Source organism: Augochlora pura, chromosome 1, assembly GCF_028453695.1.
Source record: "Augochlora pura isolate Apur16 chromosome 1, APUR_v2.2.1, whole genome shotgun sequence".
Lineage (NCBI taxonomy): Eukaryota > Metazoa > Arthropoda > Insecta > Hymenoptera > Halictidae > Augochlora > Augochlora pura.
Genome location: NC_135772.1, coordinates 12,181,025 through 12,203,460, shown reverse-complemented (window position 1 = coordinate 12,203,460; position 22,436 = coordinate 12,181,025). Strand labels below are relative to the sequence as shown.

The 22,436-nt window shown below is 35.2% G+C and overlaps 1 protein-coding gene across 1 annotated transcript in view; it reads left to right on the top strand.

Annotated features, from left to right (window-relative positions):
• Positions 1-22,436, top strand: part of LOC144468541 (limbic system-associated membrane protein) — a 233,643-nt gene that overhangs the window by 170,209 nt on the left and 40,998 nt on the right. Inside the window, exon 2 of the mRNA XM_078178101.1 lies at positions 18,148-18,242. Within this exon, the coding sequence (XP_078034227.1) occupies positions 18,148-18,242 (95 nt within the window). The remainder of the gene's footprint in view (positions 1-18,147; positions 18,243-22,436) is intronic.

Here is a 22,436-nt window from a genome sequence, read left to right as displayed (position 1 = left end):
GGGATTTCTACTATCTTACACTCATTTTTGACATAACTGTATACAATCCACAATTTAATTATATACAATCACTGTTTAAATCTTTTTCCACCTGTTGCAGAATACTTTGTAAATATATGGGTATCATTTTATAATTTATAATATATGTACATGTAATGAATTTTGTATGTAATTGTACTTGGAAATTGTTAATGATATTATGATAAAGTCAATTGCGTTAAAATTATTTTTATAATATAGAAAATTATTATGAAGTTCATTGTACAACGCGGTTTAAACAGCGCATTGTCGATTAATTTATTTGACGACATTTTCGCCGCATAAATTCCCTATTTCATTTTTTTTATCCACGACATCATTCACTGCGTTCCCCTTTAAAGGTTATCATGTTACGCACCTAACGAGATTTAGAGGTATCAATTGTCTCAATCCATCGTCAATATCGTCGATGTCTATCAAGCGAATAAGTCGATTCCTCCTTGATGTTACAAATTGTACGATTTAAACAAATGTATTACTCTAAATCAATCTACTTCAATTATACATCACATGTATTCTTCGCATATTATTATTCGGCTCGCATTCTAGTCATATCAACAATGTTAACTGATTTTTAAAAATACATTCCGTTCTCTATTTAATGGATTGAACAAAAGCTTTCCTTTGGAAAGTAAAAAATCACCAGCCTCTGTTTCGGCATTTTTGCAAACTAGTTTAGGCTGCTCGTAAATTGGGGAACGTTTAAAAATAGAAAATTTCCCCCAATTACCAGGCAGCACCCTAAACAAAATAATACTGCACTTTGGTCCTATACTCAATACATTCATTAGCTTAGGTGCGAAATGGTTGTGTTTTGTCGGTTGACAAAAAAACAGTTCAATTTGTCGTCGCAACCGCGCTTTCGCTACGGGTGCGCGCATTTCAATAAGTACCCATTGCATTACAAAGCTGCAGTAAATTAAAAAAGGTCATCAATCTCGTAACCATGTTGCAAAAAACAGCAGTTTACCCTGTGCTCCGCAAATTAGCAATTCTGAGCGTTAGCTCGACGAACTAATGTGCACGATTTTTGAAGAACCTTCGATTAAAAATGTTTGAGACAATAATTGGCCCCTTTTTGCATCAGCTGCAAATCGCAGGGTTTCAAATTAGAATGCTTCCGTCTATATTACGCCTTGGTCACCTTAATTTTATGAACATAGCATAATGTAATTTTGATGTAACAATGTAGAAGGTAACGTGAAGGCAATTTTAAAGAAATTGATTGAGTTCGCAGCTATTCAAATCACGGAAATTTTATTTAATGTGTATTATCAGTTAATTGCAATATTGAAATGTAAGTAGTTGTTAAAATATTTGATACACTTTCAAATACAGCAATTCTTTTCAATTGCCTTCAGTTTGAATAAAGTATCCCCTCTCCCCCAATTGTCCATTTACTGTACTTGAAAAACTTTACACAGTCTTCGTAGAAGTAATAAACATTTTAACTTTCGACTATTTCACGTTCTTTATCGAAATTTTTAAACATTTCATATTGTTAATTATGCCTTCTACATGTCCCAAATTTCCAGTTACATTTATACATATACTCCATATAACGCCATAACAGAACTGATCTTCCTCCGCGTTTCATTGCTAGAATTGTGTTTCCAACGTGATACGCGGTATTTGGTTACCTCGAAATAATTTGTTTTTCTCATTTCGTCCGAAAAGGTCTATCCCGGTCCTCTCAGGAAAAATAATATCTTCCCGAAAGCTTTTCCCGTAGCTAATATATTTTTCTGCAAATTCTGATCGCATTTGTTCGATTTACTTCGAAGAACTACGGTTTCTTCTAGCTTAGCTGTCTCATTGTATCCTGTATAATAAAAAATCCTTATATACGAATAACAGGTAGATTCGGTGAGTTTAAAATTATACACTTTTATAACGACATGACACTTTAAAGTCGGACTGAAACTGTCATCAATTAGTCGTGAGCCAACGTATTAAGATTATTCAGAAACGGAATAACGTCTTCGTTACCATCTATATTTTTGCTATTAAACTAGACATTGATTACTTTCCATTAAGATGCGCAGTTGAAGCATTGCCATCGCCGTCGGTGTTACTATTAATATCAGCATCTTCATTGGCCGTTTCTAAATATTCGATATGATAAGACAGTCTCTTCCACGGTGACCTGATTCATAATAAATTAACGCCAAGCGTCGACTTTTAAATTATACAACTTCCAGCGACCTTTTTGACTGAGAACTCCTAAAAACTAATAAAGTTTAGAAATTAGTACTTCCTGTCTCTCCCAAGGTGTCAGATTTCTGATGAAATTTACAGCATTAACATCGATCGTTGTAAATAGATTTAATAAATTACAATTATAAACTATAGTGAATATAAACTGCAACCAATGTTTTATTAAAATAAAACGATTAACCTACAAGTGGCGATTACATATTTTATAGCTTGTTTCGCAAATTGATAAGATGTCAAATTGACGTACGCCACTAATTGGAGGCTAACTGTTTGATTCTAAAAGTGATCAGCGTAATCAATACATGATATAAATATTAAATGGTTTTTAAATAGCCTTTATTTTTAGTATTTGATGGAAACGTCGACTTGTGCTCCATTTCTGAAGTTATTCAAGGATGCCGATCCCCAATATGTTCCAACAGGATATGTAAATTATGCATCCGCAACTAGGTTGGAATATGTATAATTATAAGTATGTAACGATAAGTTTGGCAAGTAGTAATCTCGAAGCTGAATAAGGCAGTTCGTTTGAACAATTGCAAGAATCTTAAACGTCCACTTTCACCCTGCTGTCAATCACATGCCAACAACAGTTGTCCCATTCTCTTATTAGATCGCGTTAAAGAGAGACTTTAGCAAGAATTTGTGTTCCTTCTAAGCAGCGAGAGTCAAGCAATTTGCCTTTGCCTCTTAGGAACAATTAGAATCGACGCTTGTGAAAGTAATCGTGTTATTCGAATTACTGCAGACAGTTAAGCTCCGTTAACGGTTAATGAATTTCAATTAGCGGGTTAATCAACGAAATTAGTTTCGCAATACACGGTGGTTCCGCGAATTGATTTGGAGACACTTTGCTGCGTCAACTTACGAGTGTCTAATAATCTCAGATCTCTCTATTTTCCACGAACTATATCACAATTTATAAAATTTTAACCGCATCTCCCAAGTTGAAAAATAATAAACGGTAGCAACTAATGACTAAAGAGCAAACTTGAGTAATTATTAAAGCGGAAAGCGATACGAAAATCGCATTATTTTTACTGATGATCTCGGCAGCGACAACATTCTTTATCGCGGCATTGTAAAACGCACACGAAACATCAGAATGCAAGCATTCCGCAAAATATTCATCGGAGATTCATACCTAGTTTAGTTTAGCGTGGTACAGATGAATATTCAAGAAAATCACGAAGTCGGTTACCGCAGCCCTGTATGACACAACAGTCCGCTAGGTATTCCAGGTGTATGACTTTTGCGTTTTGCATTGCTTATCATTATTTAGTGAACGGTGAACTTTCAGCGCCGGAACGCGCCAACTAATGGGTGCGAGAACATTGTACAGCACTGACAAGGATCGACAACCTTCATAAAATGAGTGACAAAATAAAAAGCATCGAATGTAAAAAAGCTCGTAAAACGTATGTAATTATTATATTGTGAATTTTATTCGTTCAAAACAAAAATGAATAGATATAAATAATAGAAAAAAATTCGATTATATTATTTATAAGTCGTTTCTTCAGACTAGATAAATAACCTTTACATAAATATTGGCAAGCGAAATTTAAAGTCGAGGCTGTAGAACAACGGCGGAAAACATATTTATCAATTTTAATTTCCTATAGAAACTTTCATTGAATCTTAAAGTTACTAGCTTTCACTAACAACAGAGTGAAATGCAAAAATAAATATTGCTGTCTTGTTCCCTGCTGGTAGAAGATTTAACAATAATAAGAAGTTCTTGACTTCATTGTAAGTCTCCAAAGTACTATTAATTGAGTAGAAATCCGTCTCCGTTGAAGTTCAATATTATTTCTTTGACTCGATTAAGAAGTCTCTGTTTTATGGAGATAGATGACCACTGCAGCGTCTTCGAGGGTCAGAATTTTTTAATGTAATGAATCGCGTTAGGAACAATCTTTCCAGAAGAATAAGAAGTTATTAATTTTCCTGACTCTGTCTGTAACTGATTTTCCAATGCAGCATATCCGCACAATTCAAAGTCATTAGAAAATATGCTTATGATTATGCATAATAAACCTTGCAGTTTTACGATTAAAAATAGGTTGAAAATGTAAAAGATTTATTGGAAATGTATACGGATTTGGTTCATATAAATTATTTGTTTCTGAATGAAATTTTAATCTATAGTAAATATTGTTACGTGGGGACCGACCGCGTAATCAACTGTGATTCTACTATAAATAACTATGATATTTATTGTAAAAGAGAGAATTCGAACTGCAATCTCGTTTTTTTAAAGCTGTTAATCGGCTCTGCAATTATTTTGTTACATCGTCGCTATCCAAACTATCCTTGATATCAAAGTGATATGGATAATCACTGATAACATTGACTCATACATGTAACAATATTTAGAAACCTTTCTAGATTGTGCTAAACATAATAAATGTCATATTATTAATTTTGTGATCAAATATTAATTTACTTTCACAAAAACTTGCATGTTGGATCTACTAATAAGCCAAATTTTTAACATATATGTAGCAAAAATTTGTACATAAATGTATTTATATAAATATAAATTTTTATATAAATTTCAAAAATAAATATACTTATATTGTGTAAAAACTGTATGCACAGTTACTACAAGTTACTTTGTCAATTTACAGAACACGATATAGAAAGTTTAAGTCATGTTTCGCTTATAAAGATGGTCAACCTATAGAAATCGTTGTTTCGTTTTACGATTTTCGTTTTTCGTAGTAACTTTTCCGACGCTATCAAATAAATTTTACGAAAACCTATACGAGTTTGACTTCCACCGTAATTTAGATTCTTTTAGTTACGCGGAGAGGCGGCCAGCATTATAGTAGGTTTCGTAGAAAATTCTTAATATAATGGAAGGCCATATTTTACAAGTACGATACGAGATAATACTTGGTATACAACGTAGGTGTAATAACCTGTCAACTACTAGGAGGATGGTACAAAGTATAACGTTCAGCATAGCAGGTGCTCGACGAGCTGTGTTATAGCTCTTTAACAGTAATGCCCAACGCACGTGTTATAACTTCTGAAAACTTTATAGCCTTACGTTTCAAATTTTTTTCATATATCCTCCCTGCTTCTTTTACGTGTAGTCGAATACGAGGGCCATACGTTTTCACAACTTTCGGTCTAATAACTGTACTAAAACTAAAAGTTCTTACATTTCTCAATGCTCTGCGTTTGTTTTACCATTAAGACCTGATGCAAATACAGGATATGTATTTACTATATTTTCACCCCAAACTTAAAATAACGAATAGCTCCTTTGACTTACTACGATACGTTTATATATAGGAAGAATACCTTTATATATAACATATAAATAAAACATTTATTTATAAATCTTAATTTCATAATGTTAAATTTAATTCAACGTGTTCTCCAGAATAAAAGAAGTACCTGATAAACATTTATTCGTAGAATAATTATAAAGTGTGTAGTTAATTATTATATTTAGAGATGACATTATATGGTAGTAATTGCAACTTTTTTCATCGTTTCTAATAACGCAGGCAATGCTTCAGGTTTTCTAGCAGTCTGAAAAGAACCGTTTGCATAGCACTTTATTAAAAACTCAATATCGCTCTCGTCGTTTAAGAATGGGTAGTTCTTTTTTATACCTACATATGTATATTACTGAATAGAAGTAAAAATGGAATCCGCGCAATTGTGAGACTGACGTGCACGAATGTAATATCAATGAAGAAAATAATAAAATATTGCCGGCTCGAAGTAATCATTTTTTCACACTCTCCATTCGCTTGATAATAACCTACCCTATCTGTTTGCCAATAAGGTAATTTATTTCATAAATAAGTCACCTAAATTATTGATTATATTTCTGTAAATACCATCTTTCGAATATAAGAAATAATAATGCTAAATTATTTTGATATTCCATTTTTAGGTATAACAATGGTTTGTGTTACTATTTTGCGAGATTGGATTATGAAGTATAATATATTTATAGTTAGTGCAGCACTTTCTTGTTCACTGTGTAGTGATTCAGATTTTTATCTTTTTTTGATTTTGAAGTAATAGCAGATTCTAAATAGAAAATATTTTAGAATATTATTATTATTATTATTATTATTATTATTATTATTATTATTATTAATATTATTTACTGTACAAGGGTGACAAAACCTATTAGTCTCGAGAAAGATACAAATTAAGTAGTACAAGGATAGTAGAAAACAAAGAAGGAAAATACATCAGACACGTATTCAGATTTACAAGTGGTCAAATTCAGCGACAATACGTTGAGTTTGAAAATAATTTACCGTACGAATGCCGGGGGCGAGAAACGTCTCGAAACAAAGACGTTTATGTACACGTGAGATCGACACCCGACACGATGGTAGCATATAAACATTTTGCCGCTTGAAATTTTTCAGTGAGGTAGCATCGTAGAAGATAACAGTCTCTCATAACTCAGGAATAATCCACTCTGTAACAGTGTCAGTCGGTCGTTCGAAAGCAGTTACGTTGCTCGTCTTCTTCTCGAACTTTATTTCTTTCCTTCTTCATTGCGTCATCTTTCGTTTCATTTTCCTCCGGTTCCATTAAAGTCTGCAAAGCACCAATGACCATCCGTTGCTTTTGAACACAACTGCCAGCAACACACGGGAACGCTAACGCTGACTGCGTCCACAAAACAAACGCTAACATCACTAATGATGCTAACCGAACCAACACTGACGGAATAAGGAGCACGAACGCCCGGTGACGCCGATGAAGATGTGTAGCTGAATGCCCAGAGGTCGTCCGCCTGCACGTTTTATTACTCTACGTGCCCTGTTTTCTATTTGTGTAACCTGGAATCCCCTTATTCTTGTCGATGCTGCATCTTTTTTTTATATTTTCTCAGGATTTTAATTACTTTTTCACTTTATTGCTTGCACGGAGCTGTTTAACCGGCGTTGCGGCGTTGAAAAGTCGTTCGAATGATTATTACTTAGTAGCACATCTTTGCGTATGGTCATCTAGTTTGAGACACTATTTTATGAAAAGCAGAATTAATTGTTATTATATATAAAGTCGTTCAAAATAATAAAACTTTGATACTGGATGACTAAGCCGCGGGTTTTATGCATTTACGAGAAAAATGTGACGGTCAATTTTTAACGAGAAAAATGTGATGGTCAATTTTTAACGAGAAAAAATTAGATAAAATAAATGATGTCAAAATATTATATGCGACTCCTGCAAAAGATTCGGCAAATGTTGTTTGCAGTTTCACCGAAAGCATATTTGCAATTTGTGAAAATCGCTATTACATAAAGGGTCAATGAATATACAGATAGGCTTTTACTTAAAATATTTTATGTCGCAAATAAAGTCAGATTTTAAAGTTATCGTAATCTTAATTCTGTTTTCCAAGAAGATGGTTAAGGCTTGGTTCATGATTTCCTTAAGAATTTTTATGTTCTTAACGTGCAGTATACATTACAACAAATTTTGTCTTGACTGTCAAAGGCAAAGAGAATAAAGCATCAAGAATGAACATTATCGATGACGTATTATATATCATTTTCTTCCATCGAGGACGTGCATATGCAGGGAAGTTGAGTTAAGGTTACTTAGGAAATTATGATAACCGCACATTTTGCTTGAGTGGGGGTTGAAACTGGCCCAACGAAATGGACTGATGAGAAACTTGGCTGCAAGAGTTGCGCGCATGGGGAACCCATTGACTGTCGCGCTGCATTTGGAGGTTTATGACACATCAATCGCTATACAGCTGCGAACAAGACTCTAGAATCGCACGTGTCTACTAGAAACCTGTAGTAAGAAAGGAACTATTAGCTCAGGCCAATGTTAACGAAGAATTATCTGACTAAATAAGATTCTCTAAATAAAAAGAAAATGGCAATTAGATTTCCTTTAGATTCTCTAAGAAATCTCTTTTCCTTTTCCGATTACACACTATGTTTTCATATGACTATCTAATCATTTTAAAAAATACAATTTTTTCTTCACTAATAGTTGTTGAACATAATTGTTTGCATTTTGTATAAATTATAAAGTCTATATGTAAATTCTCGTGAAACAGAAACACGAAAACAGTTTTAAAACAATTGAATACGTTATAAATTGTCATGTTATTATGTTAAGATCTGTGTTCGGTTAGATAAATAACAAAGTATTGTAAAGATTTTTTAAAGTCATGTTCGAAGGTATATGAATTTTTTCGGATTTCTTCAAGCAATATTACATACTCAAAAATGCAATAAATAGAAAGTTTACATCTGTTTACAATATCAGTGTTCACTATTGTGGAAGAGAATGGAGTTGACCAATCGGATAAATCGAGACCGAGATTCGAGCTCACATCTTTCATTTGTCAGGCGACAGCTTAGTCAATTCAGCTATCGCGGCAGCCGCGATAGATTCTCTACTCGTCCGTGTAACATAAACATCTCAGAAATGCCGATTCCTATACTAGAAACAATTCTTTTAGTCGCAAATTGGGAAGGATAATCTGACCGCGTTATTTAATCAAAGTGGTGCTAAAATCTTATAAACGTGCCGAAATCCGTGCGATCATTGGTTACAGCGTTAAAAGACATAACTGGATAGGAAGGATTTAAACAGAACTAGACAGTTGTAGGTACTATCTGATGTATTTGCCACGCAAACAATAATTACCGCATGCAATTAAGAGGATCCTTACTAGTCGAAGATGTAGGTAGTAAGGATGGGGATAGTCTGAGAACTTCTGGTTGCATATACTACTGGAGCATCGAAATGGAAGGCCTGGCAACGCGTGTCGACGGATGAAGAGACTTCGACGTGCTTGCACTCGATCTTGTTACTCTGTGTTAGAATTACGAGCTTCCTGTAAAATCTGTGTTGGCCCTGATATTCACTGAACAAAATTTGGATTTTAGAGATTTGTTATGGGATCTACTGTACAGATCAACTCGGGTTTTCGGTTCACAGTAATCACATTGTGTATTAAGTATACCTAATTCATGCTTCCGACTTCATACTAATTTAATTTGTCGTGATCATACCACGTTGTGTCATACTACAATTAACATTAAAGTTACTATAATATTTAAAAATAGTTTTAAATATTAATTATTGTGTTCATCATTGCAAATGTTCGAAAACACTATCTTAGAGATAGGCAACTGCGGTAAAAAAATGACAACTAAATCCTTAACAAGATGAACAAATTTTAAAGATAATTTTTTCGTAAACAAAGCCACGGATAAAAAAATGTTATACCGAATTTTGTTCTTATTTTGTCACGTAAAATACTCGGTTGTACTACGAATACCGTCCCACTTCGTATACTTAATGCGTTAGAAGAACCTAACAAGGAATTACGCTATTCCTTTTTAGTCAGCTAATACACGGCTGCAAGTATAGTTTACACACCATATTTTATATGATAACATAATAATCACTTTAATTGTTTTATTATGTTTTCATTTCGTGAAATTACTTAAGTAAATAATGAAAACTGAGAGAGATTGGCATTTTCGATCAATACGAAATACAGAACACATTGTTATAAATCACTCATGGCCAACTCGAGCTGATTTCAGCAAAATGCTTTTAACTTGCACGATGCGAATTACAGCAAACTAATTAAAAAGCGATTAATGTATTGCCGCCGGTTTATTCGGTTACCGATTAAAAGACGAAGTTTCACGGTAAGGAAAACAGCTGCTTGTTTTTGTCAGCGCGAGCAGTCGATAAAATGGCAACCACTCCTGCGACTTTTAGAAGTAAGAAAACTGCTAATACGAATGCTATGTTAATGACTGCTGAGAAAAAGTAGTGGCGTTCGAGATAATTACAGTGTGAATCAAGTAGAAGAATATCAAGACAAATGTCTAATAGATTTTTTAATACGGTCGAAATAATTTTATAATTGATTAATTTAAAATTAGAGTCTTTGCAGTCTTAGCGAAAATGATTCTCGATTATAATTTCAAAAGGAACACGAGTCGCGATAAAGATTCAAACGATATTGGCTACAAATATTGTTTAGTTAACTATTTGACATTTCGATTGCCAGTGCTCGAACTGTGAAAGGTCCATGGGCCGGAATAAAGGAATCAAAGAGGAAAAGATTTTTCTCGATATGGAAATCGTTCAACCGAATTTAAGTCGTTGGTAGGAAGACATGATGTATTGTAATAGTATACGCAAGAGTGCGGGATATATAACAGATTGTACCTACGTAATATTAGATATGTATAGATACATAGATATAACCAAATCGATCGACATACGTGTTGTAGGAGTATTGGTGCACAAGATGTCACAGAAATCATGTTACAATCCGGAGAATTCGTTTAATCCCACTCCTCAAAATCTCATACAGAATCCCTGGCAGATTAAATACGAACGCCACTATTTCCATTGAAATAATCCTCTAACCTTGATAGCGATTAATAATACATCTATCTGATAATAATCACTGCGAAACGTAAAACGGGTTTATATACTTTATTAATATTCCCGAAATAAACTCAAGCGAATAAATTATAAAATATAAATTAGCAATAAAATAAGTTGCAAGCGATTTGTAGCTTGTTAAAACTTTACCATTCATTCGTATTCTTCTCTCTCTCTCTCTCTCTCTCTCTCTCTAAAAAAGTTACGCTCAGTATTGTTCAAATAAGCAATTAGATATTTTTATATGTGAACATTGTTGTACATGAAATAAATAAGTATAAATACTGTGCTTAATTCAGAACTTTGTGTCTTATTTATTGAGATGCAATTATTTTTAATTTGTAAATGCAAACTTCAATACTCGTTAGCAACCTTAATTTTACAATGAGAAAATATTCGGTGCTTTAAGAAGCAAGCATCGTAATCCGAAAACAATCCTCCGATCTACAATGCAGTAGTTCGAACGACTAATTTACAGCATCGAACAGCTCTCTCGCTTTTCCTGTCTGGCTTTCGCGGTAACGAAAACCAAACAATCCATTCAGATCGTTCGAAGCAATGTATTCTCTTGTAGCTATTTGTCTTTCCTTTTTTTTTTAACTATGATCTACGATTTACACATTCTCGTGCACAGAAATTCATACGAGATCTGTGCAACCATAGTTTTCCAAGAGGCATTTTTTTGACAATACTCTATTTTTATAGTATTATTTACACGAGTCACATTTTTATCTTTTCATCTATTTTAAATTCAGAATTGGGCAAAATTTTATTGTTTTAAATGTCGAATAAAATGTAAAGACTAACGAATAAAATTGTATTCCACACTATCGAATAAAACTTGATCTCGATAAAAACTTAATCGAATGAAATTTTATTCGACACACGAATGAATATTCAATCGAACAAACGTGTATCTGGATAGAAATTTATCCGAATACAATTTTATTCGAATAACACTTTGTTCGAAAAAGTATCTGTCTAGATAAAAATTTATTCGAATAAGGATTTATTCGTACAGGAATTCATGCAGAAAATAATTGATTCGAATAAAAATGATATAATATACAGTGTCCATTCTTAGTTTATCGATTTATTTCTGCGATATTACTTTTTCGAATTGTCCGAATAAATAGAATCATTTACGGCAAACAGTGACTAATGAAAGGCGAGCTCTTCTAGCGCGAGACGACCAAGCCAATGAGCGGAACTGGGCTTCATCAACTCGTTGGCTTAGCCGCCTCGCGTCAGGAAAACTCATCTCCCATTGGTCAGTGTTTTTCGTTAATAACTCATAAACAAAGCCGCGGATTGCATTTTCGCTAAGGAAAAAATTGCTTTGAATGAGAACAGGAACCCTTCAGTTTCCAATTGCGAGTGACTTTTGAGACACTCTGTATAGGTAAGGTACATGATTCATACAATGCTCTGTAACTATGGTAAAAAATAGTTCACTTTGAGGATGCGATCAAACACATTGGTAATTTATTTAAACATTAATGCATTACCATTGCTAATTCAAATATAAAAAATACCATTACTTCAGTTTGTATTTAATGGTTGTTAATATCTGACGCAATGATTGTAAAATGTTATACATTAGCAGACTCATGGGGTTTTTACGTCTATTTTGACAATGACAACTGTATTCGGTTGCATGCGAGCAGGCCAGGATTGAAATGTAATGTCTAGAGCTCTACACAATAGGAAAGAAGCTCATGCAACGGTCTTTCCAGGGGCCGCTGGAAATTGTTCTTGAACATCGACGGTGACAACCAATCATCTGCGATCGTAACGTCGGTGACGTGAACGCTTCGTTTATTCATATATTTCACGCACTTGTGACAAAAACCAGTAGGCACAATTTGGAAAAGTATAGAAAATTTACGAATATTGAAAATATAAATACATTACCTTCGTTCTAATAAAATCGTGACAGCAAGGAACAAGTTCTTAATTGGCTACCAAATGACAGCTACCAAATATTTTTATTTTTTATAAAAGTCACAGAAATCTAGTGATAAGACATGGTTAACCTGTGGTCCGAAACTAATAGATTATTTCGAAGCTGGATTCCACGGATATAAAAATCGAAGCGATAGGAATACATATGAAGTGGCTATTTTCTAACGGTTGTCAAGTCAGATTACTGAACTTGAAAGGAGCCTCTGTCACGAACGAGGTGACAGCGCCTTGAAAACCCAAGTGGCCAAAATAAATAGACCGACACGGACCGGGAAACGTGAGGTCGTTTCTGGTGCATGAAAGTGTAAACCCAGGTAACAAAGTGTGTCTAGGCACGAAATGCAATCTGTTACAAGTATCACATGCTGCTTCTTTGCCAACACATTCTGCCAGCAATAAACAAGGAACGTGGCGACAAGTGATATCGCTTATACGCATGTTCTTTTGCATACGACGTGGCGCACCGGATAATTGATCGACACGATGTTTAGCATTCTTTCGGGTAACTGCTTCAGATTTGTCATGCTCCATACTTTTGTGCGATAAATGTACAATAGTAATTCTTTACTACTCTACACATCCCATAATTGCTTCGGTCGAACATTGTTCTAGTTTCGCCGAGGTTCGTTGCTTATTGCAAGATAGAAGCGGCGATACAATTAGTTTTACTTATAACGTTAGAGTTAACTATTATTGGCTGTAAAATTAAAAGTAAATCAAACGATTTACTATCTAAGCTAAACAAAAACGTCAGTTCTTAAAATTGCTTTCTGAGAATCAAAAGGAATAAATAAATAGTCGTGGCAAATGGGGATTATTTACAATGGTTATACGATCGCCTAACTTTTGCCAGGTAATGTATACTTCATCCAATTAATGCCTTGTTTTACATAACATATTCCAAAATTAACCAATTTGTTGTGGCACATAATTATGGTTAAATATACAGCACCCACGTCATGATGTGAAACTCCACTTACAATACATAAGTTAATATTATAAAAGCATTTATTCACCAAGAATTCAATTAACTACATATCGTGTTATAATTTATATAAATATTATAATAAAAATCTGATGTCTCAACAGTTGCATATAGCATATTTGTTCAAATTTAGCGTTCTACGCGATATATTTGACCGACCTCGACTAAATACACCTGGAGTGTACATATTGATCTTTACCCAATTCTGGATGAAAAAAATAAATGCACTGATTAATTTCTTTTCTTCTCTAAGACGTTAAAATCTTTGAGCATTTTAAAAGTAGCATATTGATATTGTTACAACCATTAAAACAACAGATATCTTTATATAATATATTTAATTAGTACTTGTAGATCATACTCGCTTAAGGGCAGCAATAAAACATTATCATACACGTAACATCAATGTGATATCTGTTAATTGAGTTATCAATCACTTTGCAACAAATTGGGTAATATACAAGTACATGCCACGATGCTCTCGAACTGATCGCCGAACGTGCACAGAATTCAACTCGGAAACGTGCCTGAGCGTATGTTGAAATGAATAGAGGACACATTGGACACGTTCCTTTCAGTGATATTATTGGTAACTTACTCTCGACTGAAAACGTTCCGTAACTTCAACGTCTGGGTGTTTTGTAAATAATTTTTCAAAATCCGTCGTCCCACTCACTAGCCTGCGGACGTGTAAGTAAAGTATTTGTGCATTGAAATAAAACTGCAAAGAAATGGTATTCATGACAATTCACTGAATTTTATGGTATTACGTCTCGTTGCGTTTATTACTTAAAAACCATATTCTTGCTCTGTTATGATATCTTTATATTTGTTATTGGTTATTTCAGCAATTATTTGTATCTGTCTGTTGAATGATACTGCAGTTGTTTCGGTGTTGTTTATTTCAGTCTTATTGACATAACCTCAATCCTTCTGAAATATCTATTTTACTCAAAATATAATACTTTTTTCATATCATTCCATTTAAACAAATGTTAATGACAGGATCTAACCCTCCCGAAACCAATGTAATTTCATCTGAAACATTTTTTGCTACGCCCAATAATAATAATGCTGTAAATCTACATAACAATGCGATGACTTACACTGTATGATATTATCGATACTACTATAGCGTAACAAATGGAAGTAAAGTTTTATATAACATTGCAAAACATTTGTTTTAAAATTTTTTTATTACATAACAATACGAGTGGATTTATAGAGAACAAAGTTAAGAAATATCGACAGCACTTTTACATCCACATTCAAATTTTCTACGTATTTTCTGTCGTATTATTTGTGCTGCCGCTTCAAGAAACGATCCCAATTGAGGCGGTATTTCATACCAGGTACTTACACCTTACCAGACAACAATAGTTGGATACCCTCTAATCTTCCTTTGCAGCTTCCCCTTCAGTAAACAACCCGCAACAGCATAGGTCTCTCTGACAATTGAATATCACATCACAGCTGCGAGATGCTATCGTCCCACCTGGCATCGATTGTCGTTTTGCGCGGAAGTTTCCGCGGGCGTCAAATTGAAGGGATGTTTTACCGTATCATTTCCCGTATGATTCAGCAAATTATCTTCCGGATGAGACGCGTTTCGACTGAATTGCCGGTTGTACGCATTAAGCCGGCGACGAACGCGAGAGTGGCTGAAGAGATGTTGGAAAACTAGAAGAAGGGTGAGGCTAGAGAAGCAAGGGTGGGGCAAGTTACTGGAGGCAAGTGCGAAGTGATTTCAGAGGGTCGAGATATTTCAAGCTCGAGAAATGGTGAAATAAAGCGGCCGCGTGTTGTGCTGTTTATGGCTCATTATTATGCTATATGGCGTGTCCTCGGAGGTACTGAGGTCCTTGTCGTAATGGAAATGTGAAGAGGGACGTCGCGGCGAAGTTACGAGGAAGAAAGATAAATGCCGGGATGAAAAGCACGGCGTTGTTGCGATAGTGAGAAGCAAACGAAGGTTTAACGGTGGCGAAGGAAACTGACAATGTGGGCTAAGTTTATCTGGAGCGAAATTGAATGAAACGATCGAACGGAAAAATGTACGTGACGTGGATATCGAATGAAGCACGAATCTGCAAGGAATTCCCCATAGAATGACGAGTTTATTCTGAAATATATGTATACAAAAGCACAATACCAGAGACGAAGTGCGATCGACGTTTCAGTTAGGTTTAATCGAACATCTCTAAATCGTCGCTACCCATTTATTTTCTCTCTACATAAAAATAGTTCAAGATTATATAGGGGATCATTTAAATGTTCCCCTTTTTTCTATTTTTCTATTTTTCTAATTTACAGGAGATTAAAATTCATAAATTATTCTGTACCGTCTGTAGAATCGTTATAAGTACATTAAATTCAAAAACGCTGAGATTTACAAAGCCGCGCTGCCTCGTAATCGTTTAGAAAATAAATCCGCCAAGCGATTTAAATTTCACACTTATATCGTAACTAAGTCGAGAATAAAAGAACGAATGAACGAAGGTATGTACGCGTAACTTTCCTTCCATTATCGCCCCGCTACCGCAAGATTGGGCAAAGAGAGCTGAAGAAGAAGATACTTCGCGACTCGGGGATCGAGCCATGCATATTTGCCAGCAGCTGGCGTAAAAAGTTCAAGATACTGTCGCCATAAATAGGGATGTAAGTACCCGCGGGACTAAGCAGACGAAACTCTTATTATTTTGCAGCATTATAAAGGGGGAAGGCGCCCCGACTTCGGCGACGCCACAACGGTGATTTCAATCTATTCTCGCGAAAATAATCTTGCGGGAGCACGTAAATCTGATTTTCACACATTTTGCTCCCTAAGACCTTCGCATTTTAAGTTGCCGGTCTTACCATTTATTTCGCCCGCCTGCCCGGCTATCACAGATTAATACGCACTTTTATCTGCACCTCCGTGAAACCGTTCAAAACTTTTCTTCACTAATCTCTGCAAATTAATTAGAAATATTCGCGTTCGTTAACAAAATTCTGTTCTTACAAGATGTCGGTTTTAATGTAATATGATGTAATAAATTATTTTTGTAACCGACAACGTGAGATATGAATTCCTTAAAAATCAACCAAGCATATCACTTTGTTCGTACATATACAATTTTTTAAGCTGTGAACTTAAATTGAAGTAATCTATGTCGAATAATGATATCTTTGTATAGTCAACGCTGCATATTGTATTTGTTCTACTTATAATATGATTATTGTATAGCAGAATAAAAAAACATTCGAATCAAAATTTTGTCTTTCTTTAATAATTTTAAGTATAATATTACAATTATAATTATAATAATTTCAATTATAACTTCAATCAAAAACATGACACCTTCGCTGCATCATCTATTCTCTTTTAATCATAAAATCTACAGTCCCATAATGACAAAATAATAGTCCCCACTCCTGATGGCAACGTTGTCCCTACCTTAGCTCCTCGTAGGACTCCCCACCAGCTAATTACACTTTACTAGCTGCAAATAGTGTCAGAGATCGACTGGAAATAATATCGAGATTGAATGAAGCAGAATGATCATCGGATAATAGTCATATAACGACAATGTACGTGGATGCGAAAGGAAAGATGGCATGAAAATGTAAACACTTCGCTCTTTCTTTTCTCACGCCACCACTCCAGTAAGACGCTTGCCCGTACTTTGTCCTCAACTCGTGGCTTTGCCCTTGCCCACCGCGAGACACGTTCAACAGCTCTGACCTAAAGGCTACACACGCTCATACAATAAAGCAACAGGCACACGCACCCGAGGTGATCCATACCGAAAGCGGCGACCACGAGAAGCGATATATGCGACGGGAGTCAGGAGGCGTAGCCCTTGTGATCCTCATTTTGCGTGCCGTTCAATTCCGAATCCTGCTCTAAACAAATGCATCATAGGAAAATTGGATTTAGGAAATTACATAAATCTGGCACAAACGAAGCTATTGCGAATCGAGAACACGTTGAACTGAAATAAGCAAATTGAAAAAGGCATCGGTCAAAGACCACTGGTGTCCCCCGCAAATGTACGGTTAGCTGCGCAGAGATAATTTGCGGCGAACATAAAATGGTGAAGGGTGTCGTTAAGGGCGCAGAAAGGAGGAAAGGTGCGGTAGACATAACGCAGAACATAGATGGCTTAGTAATGGGAGCATAGGGGAACCATAATTCCATCGTACGTGCCTATCCATCGAGGGCGCATACGGGTAAGGGGTAGCTCTCGCGGGAAATGCGAGCGTATTAAGAGTCCCGATCTAGGCGGATTTGATGGAGCGGCTGCATCGAAATGGTTACCGACTCCAGTGTCATTTCAAGTTGCAATTCTTAGAATTATATCCGACAAATCTATCTGCGCCCGTCGTTACCTTTTCCGATGATATCTGTAATAATTGGATAGTCGCGCGTTTGAATTCAATTCCGTGAAACTTTTCTCGCGGAAAACTTCCGAGATAATTTTGTACGATCTTCAGGGAAAGTAACAGTTCCGTTTGTTTTTTTTCCTCAGATCCAAATTTCAAGGAACCAATCACCAACGTAACGGCGTCGGTGGGAAGGGAGGCAATTCTAGCGTGCGTTGTTCAAGATTTGGCTGGATACAGAGTAAGTAGCGACGAGTAACGCCTGTTCATGGTATTGTACGAGTATGAATGAAGAGATGAAGATTTGACAAGACGTTACGCATTTCATGCAAACCTTTATGTATTTTAAAATATAAAATTCGATGGTATTTCATAAAATTTTTATTTCTTTTGGATCGACAATAAATATTGCTACTTAAAATAAAAATCCATTTCTAAAACCATAAACGGTTTAATAATGGTTTAATAAAAAGTTAAAGCAAGCAAAAAGAGAGAGATAATAGTGACATAAATCCCATAATACTTTTTCAACTTTGAGTTAGCATTTATCAAACGATATAACCATAATCTGATATTCCAATATAAATTCCTCTTATAAGATATCTCAATGAATTAATACCTTCAATCATACCTTATAAACCTCCTAGTAAATATTCACATTTTTCCGAAGTTTTGAATTTGGTAACTAACAAAATTTCGTTTCCGAATACGATAATCCACAACACAGCAAACATGGATCATTTCTGTAACAGTGAATGACCTCTTATAATGCATACGCACGTACGTAATGCAAAACTCTTTTTTTTTTATATTTCAAGCGAACCTTGTATACATATTCATGCATATGCAGAACTGAATATTGCGTTCGCATTGAAGTGACACTACCGCGAAAGTTTAAAGTAGGTAATTAGTATGGTTGAAATGTCAAAATGTAGTACCTAATAGAGTTTTGCACAGAGTGGGCAGTTTGTTCGCACCCCACTTCTAAAGTTACCTGTGACTCAGTCCGTTTGTCCGATTTTATCCGAATTCCGAATTTACCGGTAGCCAGCAACAGTTTGCTTACGCGATCTATCTAAATCAAACTGACCCACCCGATTTAGTCGAAATTATTCGGACCTCGAACGTGTACCCAATTGCAGCGATAAATAAAAATTAGACTTGTGAAAATAGTACCTCGATTATCCTAACCTTGCGATGCTAAAATTGTTACAGAAATTGGTTAAGAATTTAGTGCTGTTGCTCACAAAATGTTCTATTATACAAAGTTTCGTGTTATTCGTTTCATCAACCACGCTTCCGCTGTAAATCGACTTCTATGAAATATTTTCCAATGAAAACATTAATACTTAATCTGCGAATAAATCGATTTATTTCCGATAATTTATTTAGGGAAAATTGTTAAATTATTTTAATAATTAATGTTCTAAATCGGACTACCCTCTTGATGCTTTAACTCGAGGTATTTCCGTTATGCAAATTAACAGTCGGTTCAATGGTATTAAATATTCAAAACCTCATTTATAACATCCTGTGTTACTTCAGTTGATGGAATGCATAATGCAAGCTTGAATTCTTTCGAAATATTGACTAGAAATGTTGTTCACTTCTCTAGTAATTTTCATTAATTGCACAAAGACGATCTAATATATAGTTTAATTAAATATTAACTTACATCGAAGTCTTTATGTATAGTTAATTGTAAACCAATGACCTCGCAGTTAATGCGAATAAACTTATAAATAAACATTTGACTTATTTCTTCAGATTTACGATGAACATTAATCTCACACATTCTGAAACACGTTTTAATTTCACACACTTCATTCTTTAAGCGCATTGTTCAGCTTCGAATTACTTCCTGAGATTTGTGTTCCATATTCGACGAAATTCAGTTCCTGGTCGCACATTCGGGAACGCGTTCTAATTCAACGCATTTAATTTTTCATGCACGCTGGTCAGATATACACACATGCGCCTCCTTTGAAATTGTGTTAGATCCCGGAGGTAGGATTCGATCGGAAACACGTTCCCAAGATATTCTAAAGAGGAATCGAGTTTGAAACACACATAGAAATCTACGAGAACTGCAATTCCATCGGGCCGAACACTCTCGCAATTTGCGTTAACGATGAAGATATTCGAAGATCTGCAATTTATAGATCTCCATAAATCCGGATTGGCAAGATCATCCGATCCGGAGTTAAGAAGATCGACGCGGCCTGTTTTCAAAAGGGCAAACACTCGAAGCTTATCGGAACCCATCGAGACCGCGTTCTTACTCTTCCTGTCTTATTCGCCTAATTAGCGGCTTCTGAGGAAACGACGCGCCGCGCCGCGCCGCTCTGCGGAACATTTTCGTCGGAGCCACTCCGGCTGATTCGTCAGGAACAGTACTACACATATAGACACAATAAAATTGACCAGTCCACTTCAGCCAAATATACGTTTCTTTCGCTTTCGTGTAATTTTACTAATTAATTAACTGATTCGGTCACGGACGCTGGAGACTCTTGAAACTCGAGATAGTTGGATATAAGGGATGGAAGTGTAGCGGCGGTAGGGGATGAAGGGAGGGGGAAGGAGGGGGAGGTGGGGGTAGAAATGGGATGAAACAGAGAGAAATTCACTTAACTTTTTCGTGAGCGGTTAACGAGGTCAACGGGTTAAACAACCTTACTGGATGTCCATGCTCTAGATTTCTTTTTGCTTCGCCAGTACTTTCAGTAATATCTATCCGGGCAGAGAAAGCTTCAATTACGTTTTAAAATATCAGTAGCTGGTTTTAAGTAATGGACTTCAATTAAAGCGAGATAAAATGTCAAGAAACCGTGGAAATCTATCAAAGAGTCGTCCCGTTCCTTGCCCTCGAACAATAAGATTCTTTTACCTGGACGAGAACACTAGACCGACGGGAAAAATTACTCACCGTAAGCCGTCCTCGTTAAAAAATGACAGCGCTTTTTAGTGTAAAACGTTAATTGCCTTTATTTTAAAACAGGGGAAATTCCTTTTAAGGAAACCTCGCCGTGAAAGAAAAACTGCAACGAAAGATTATGAAAGTTTGACCATCTTGGGAGGGGACGTTAAACGGAACAATGAAAATGTTGTAAAAGAAATTCATTGAATGTAAAGGAACTATTTATGGTGTGATGTACGAACGCCATTCTGTTCGACATCTTTTCAGAGAGTAATGTTTTCGATCTGGTTCCGAGCGCAGATTTTGTTTCCATAAATATTACGTTTCAATGTACCAAACGAAATCACGCGATATTCATATTGACCTCATAAAATTCAATTTCGAATAAATACAAAATGTGAAAAAGTTATTTTAAGGCTTCAAATAATCAGTTCTATTAAGTTATTGATTATTTTTCTTAAGAGATCGAGACAGTATTTTCTAATGAGATAATGTGATTTTATATTTTATAAATTTTAATAAGATCTTTTACTATCCAACTAGAACTCTGAATTTCCCAAAGTATTGAAATGAATTACTTTTAGCAAATTTAGCATTTTATTATAACAGACGTACCTTTTGCGCCAGATGCTTTGAAGCTGACTAATATGATCTCCAGCTGTTCCAGCTAATTTCACATATTCTACGAAATCTCCATCTTCTCATTCCACATTTATATATATATATATATATATATATTAGACCGTTAAATTCGTCGTACCAAATGTATAACGAGAGTGTGGAGAGCTGAAAACATATCAACCGACATACGCTGGGTTTCATAATTGCTACAACGATCTACTTTGGAAATTCAGCGACACTGGAATGCTTAGAAGTTTTATTAAAGCTTAATGTTTAATTAAAACTGAAACAAAGACGACGGTAAATATAATTTTACTACTAGTTTGTATTTCCTTTTGAAAAAAAAACAAGACCGCATTGTACCATAAAATATTGGTTGCAATTAGTTTTTGCATTGTTATATTCTATTGATTAAATACACATTTCCGAATTCAACAAATCCCCAAATATTAGAGCTGTTTTGTAGTTCGACTTGCTTTTCATAAACATCGCCACCAAGTCACTACCAACTTCTTCGAAAACACATATTTTATAACCTGTCATCGTTCACATTGGAAAGCCTCAGAAAATTGGTAATTACGAACATATTTTTTGATGAACGCGTTATGAAATGAAAAATTTAGTAGCGCGAGAGACTTTCAGAAAAGATGATTTCTTTAAAATATATGTTACGGTAATCTATTTTAATGTAAACTCGGGTGTGTCATCTTGTCACGGTTTTTGTCTCTTGACAACAATTGATCATCATAAATAATAGTCGTGCACATCTTGTGACAGAAAATTTTATTGTAGTTGTTCGCAGAAGAAACATAAATATTTGCAACATTTTGGAGAGGAACGCTATAGCATACGTCGTTAGCAGTTTCATTAATAGCCTGAAGAGGTAACGTAGGT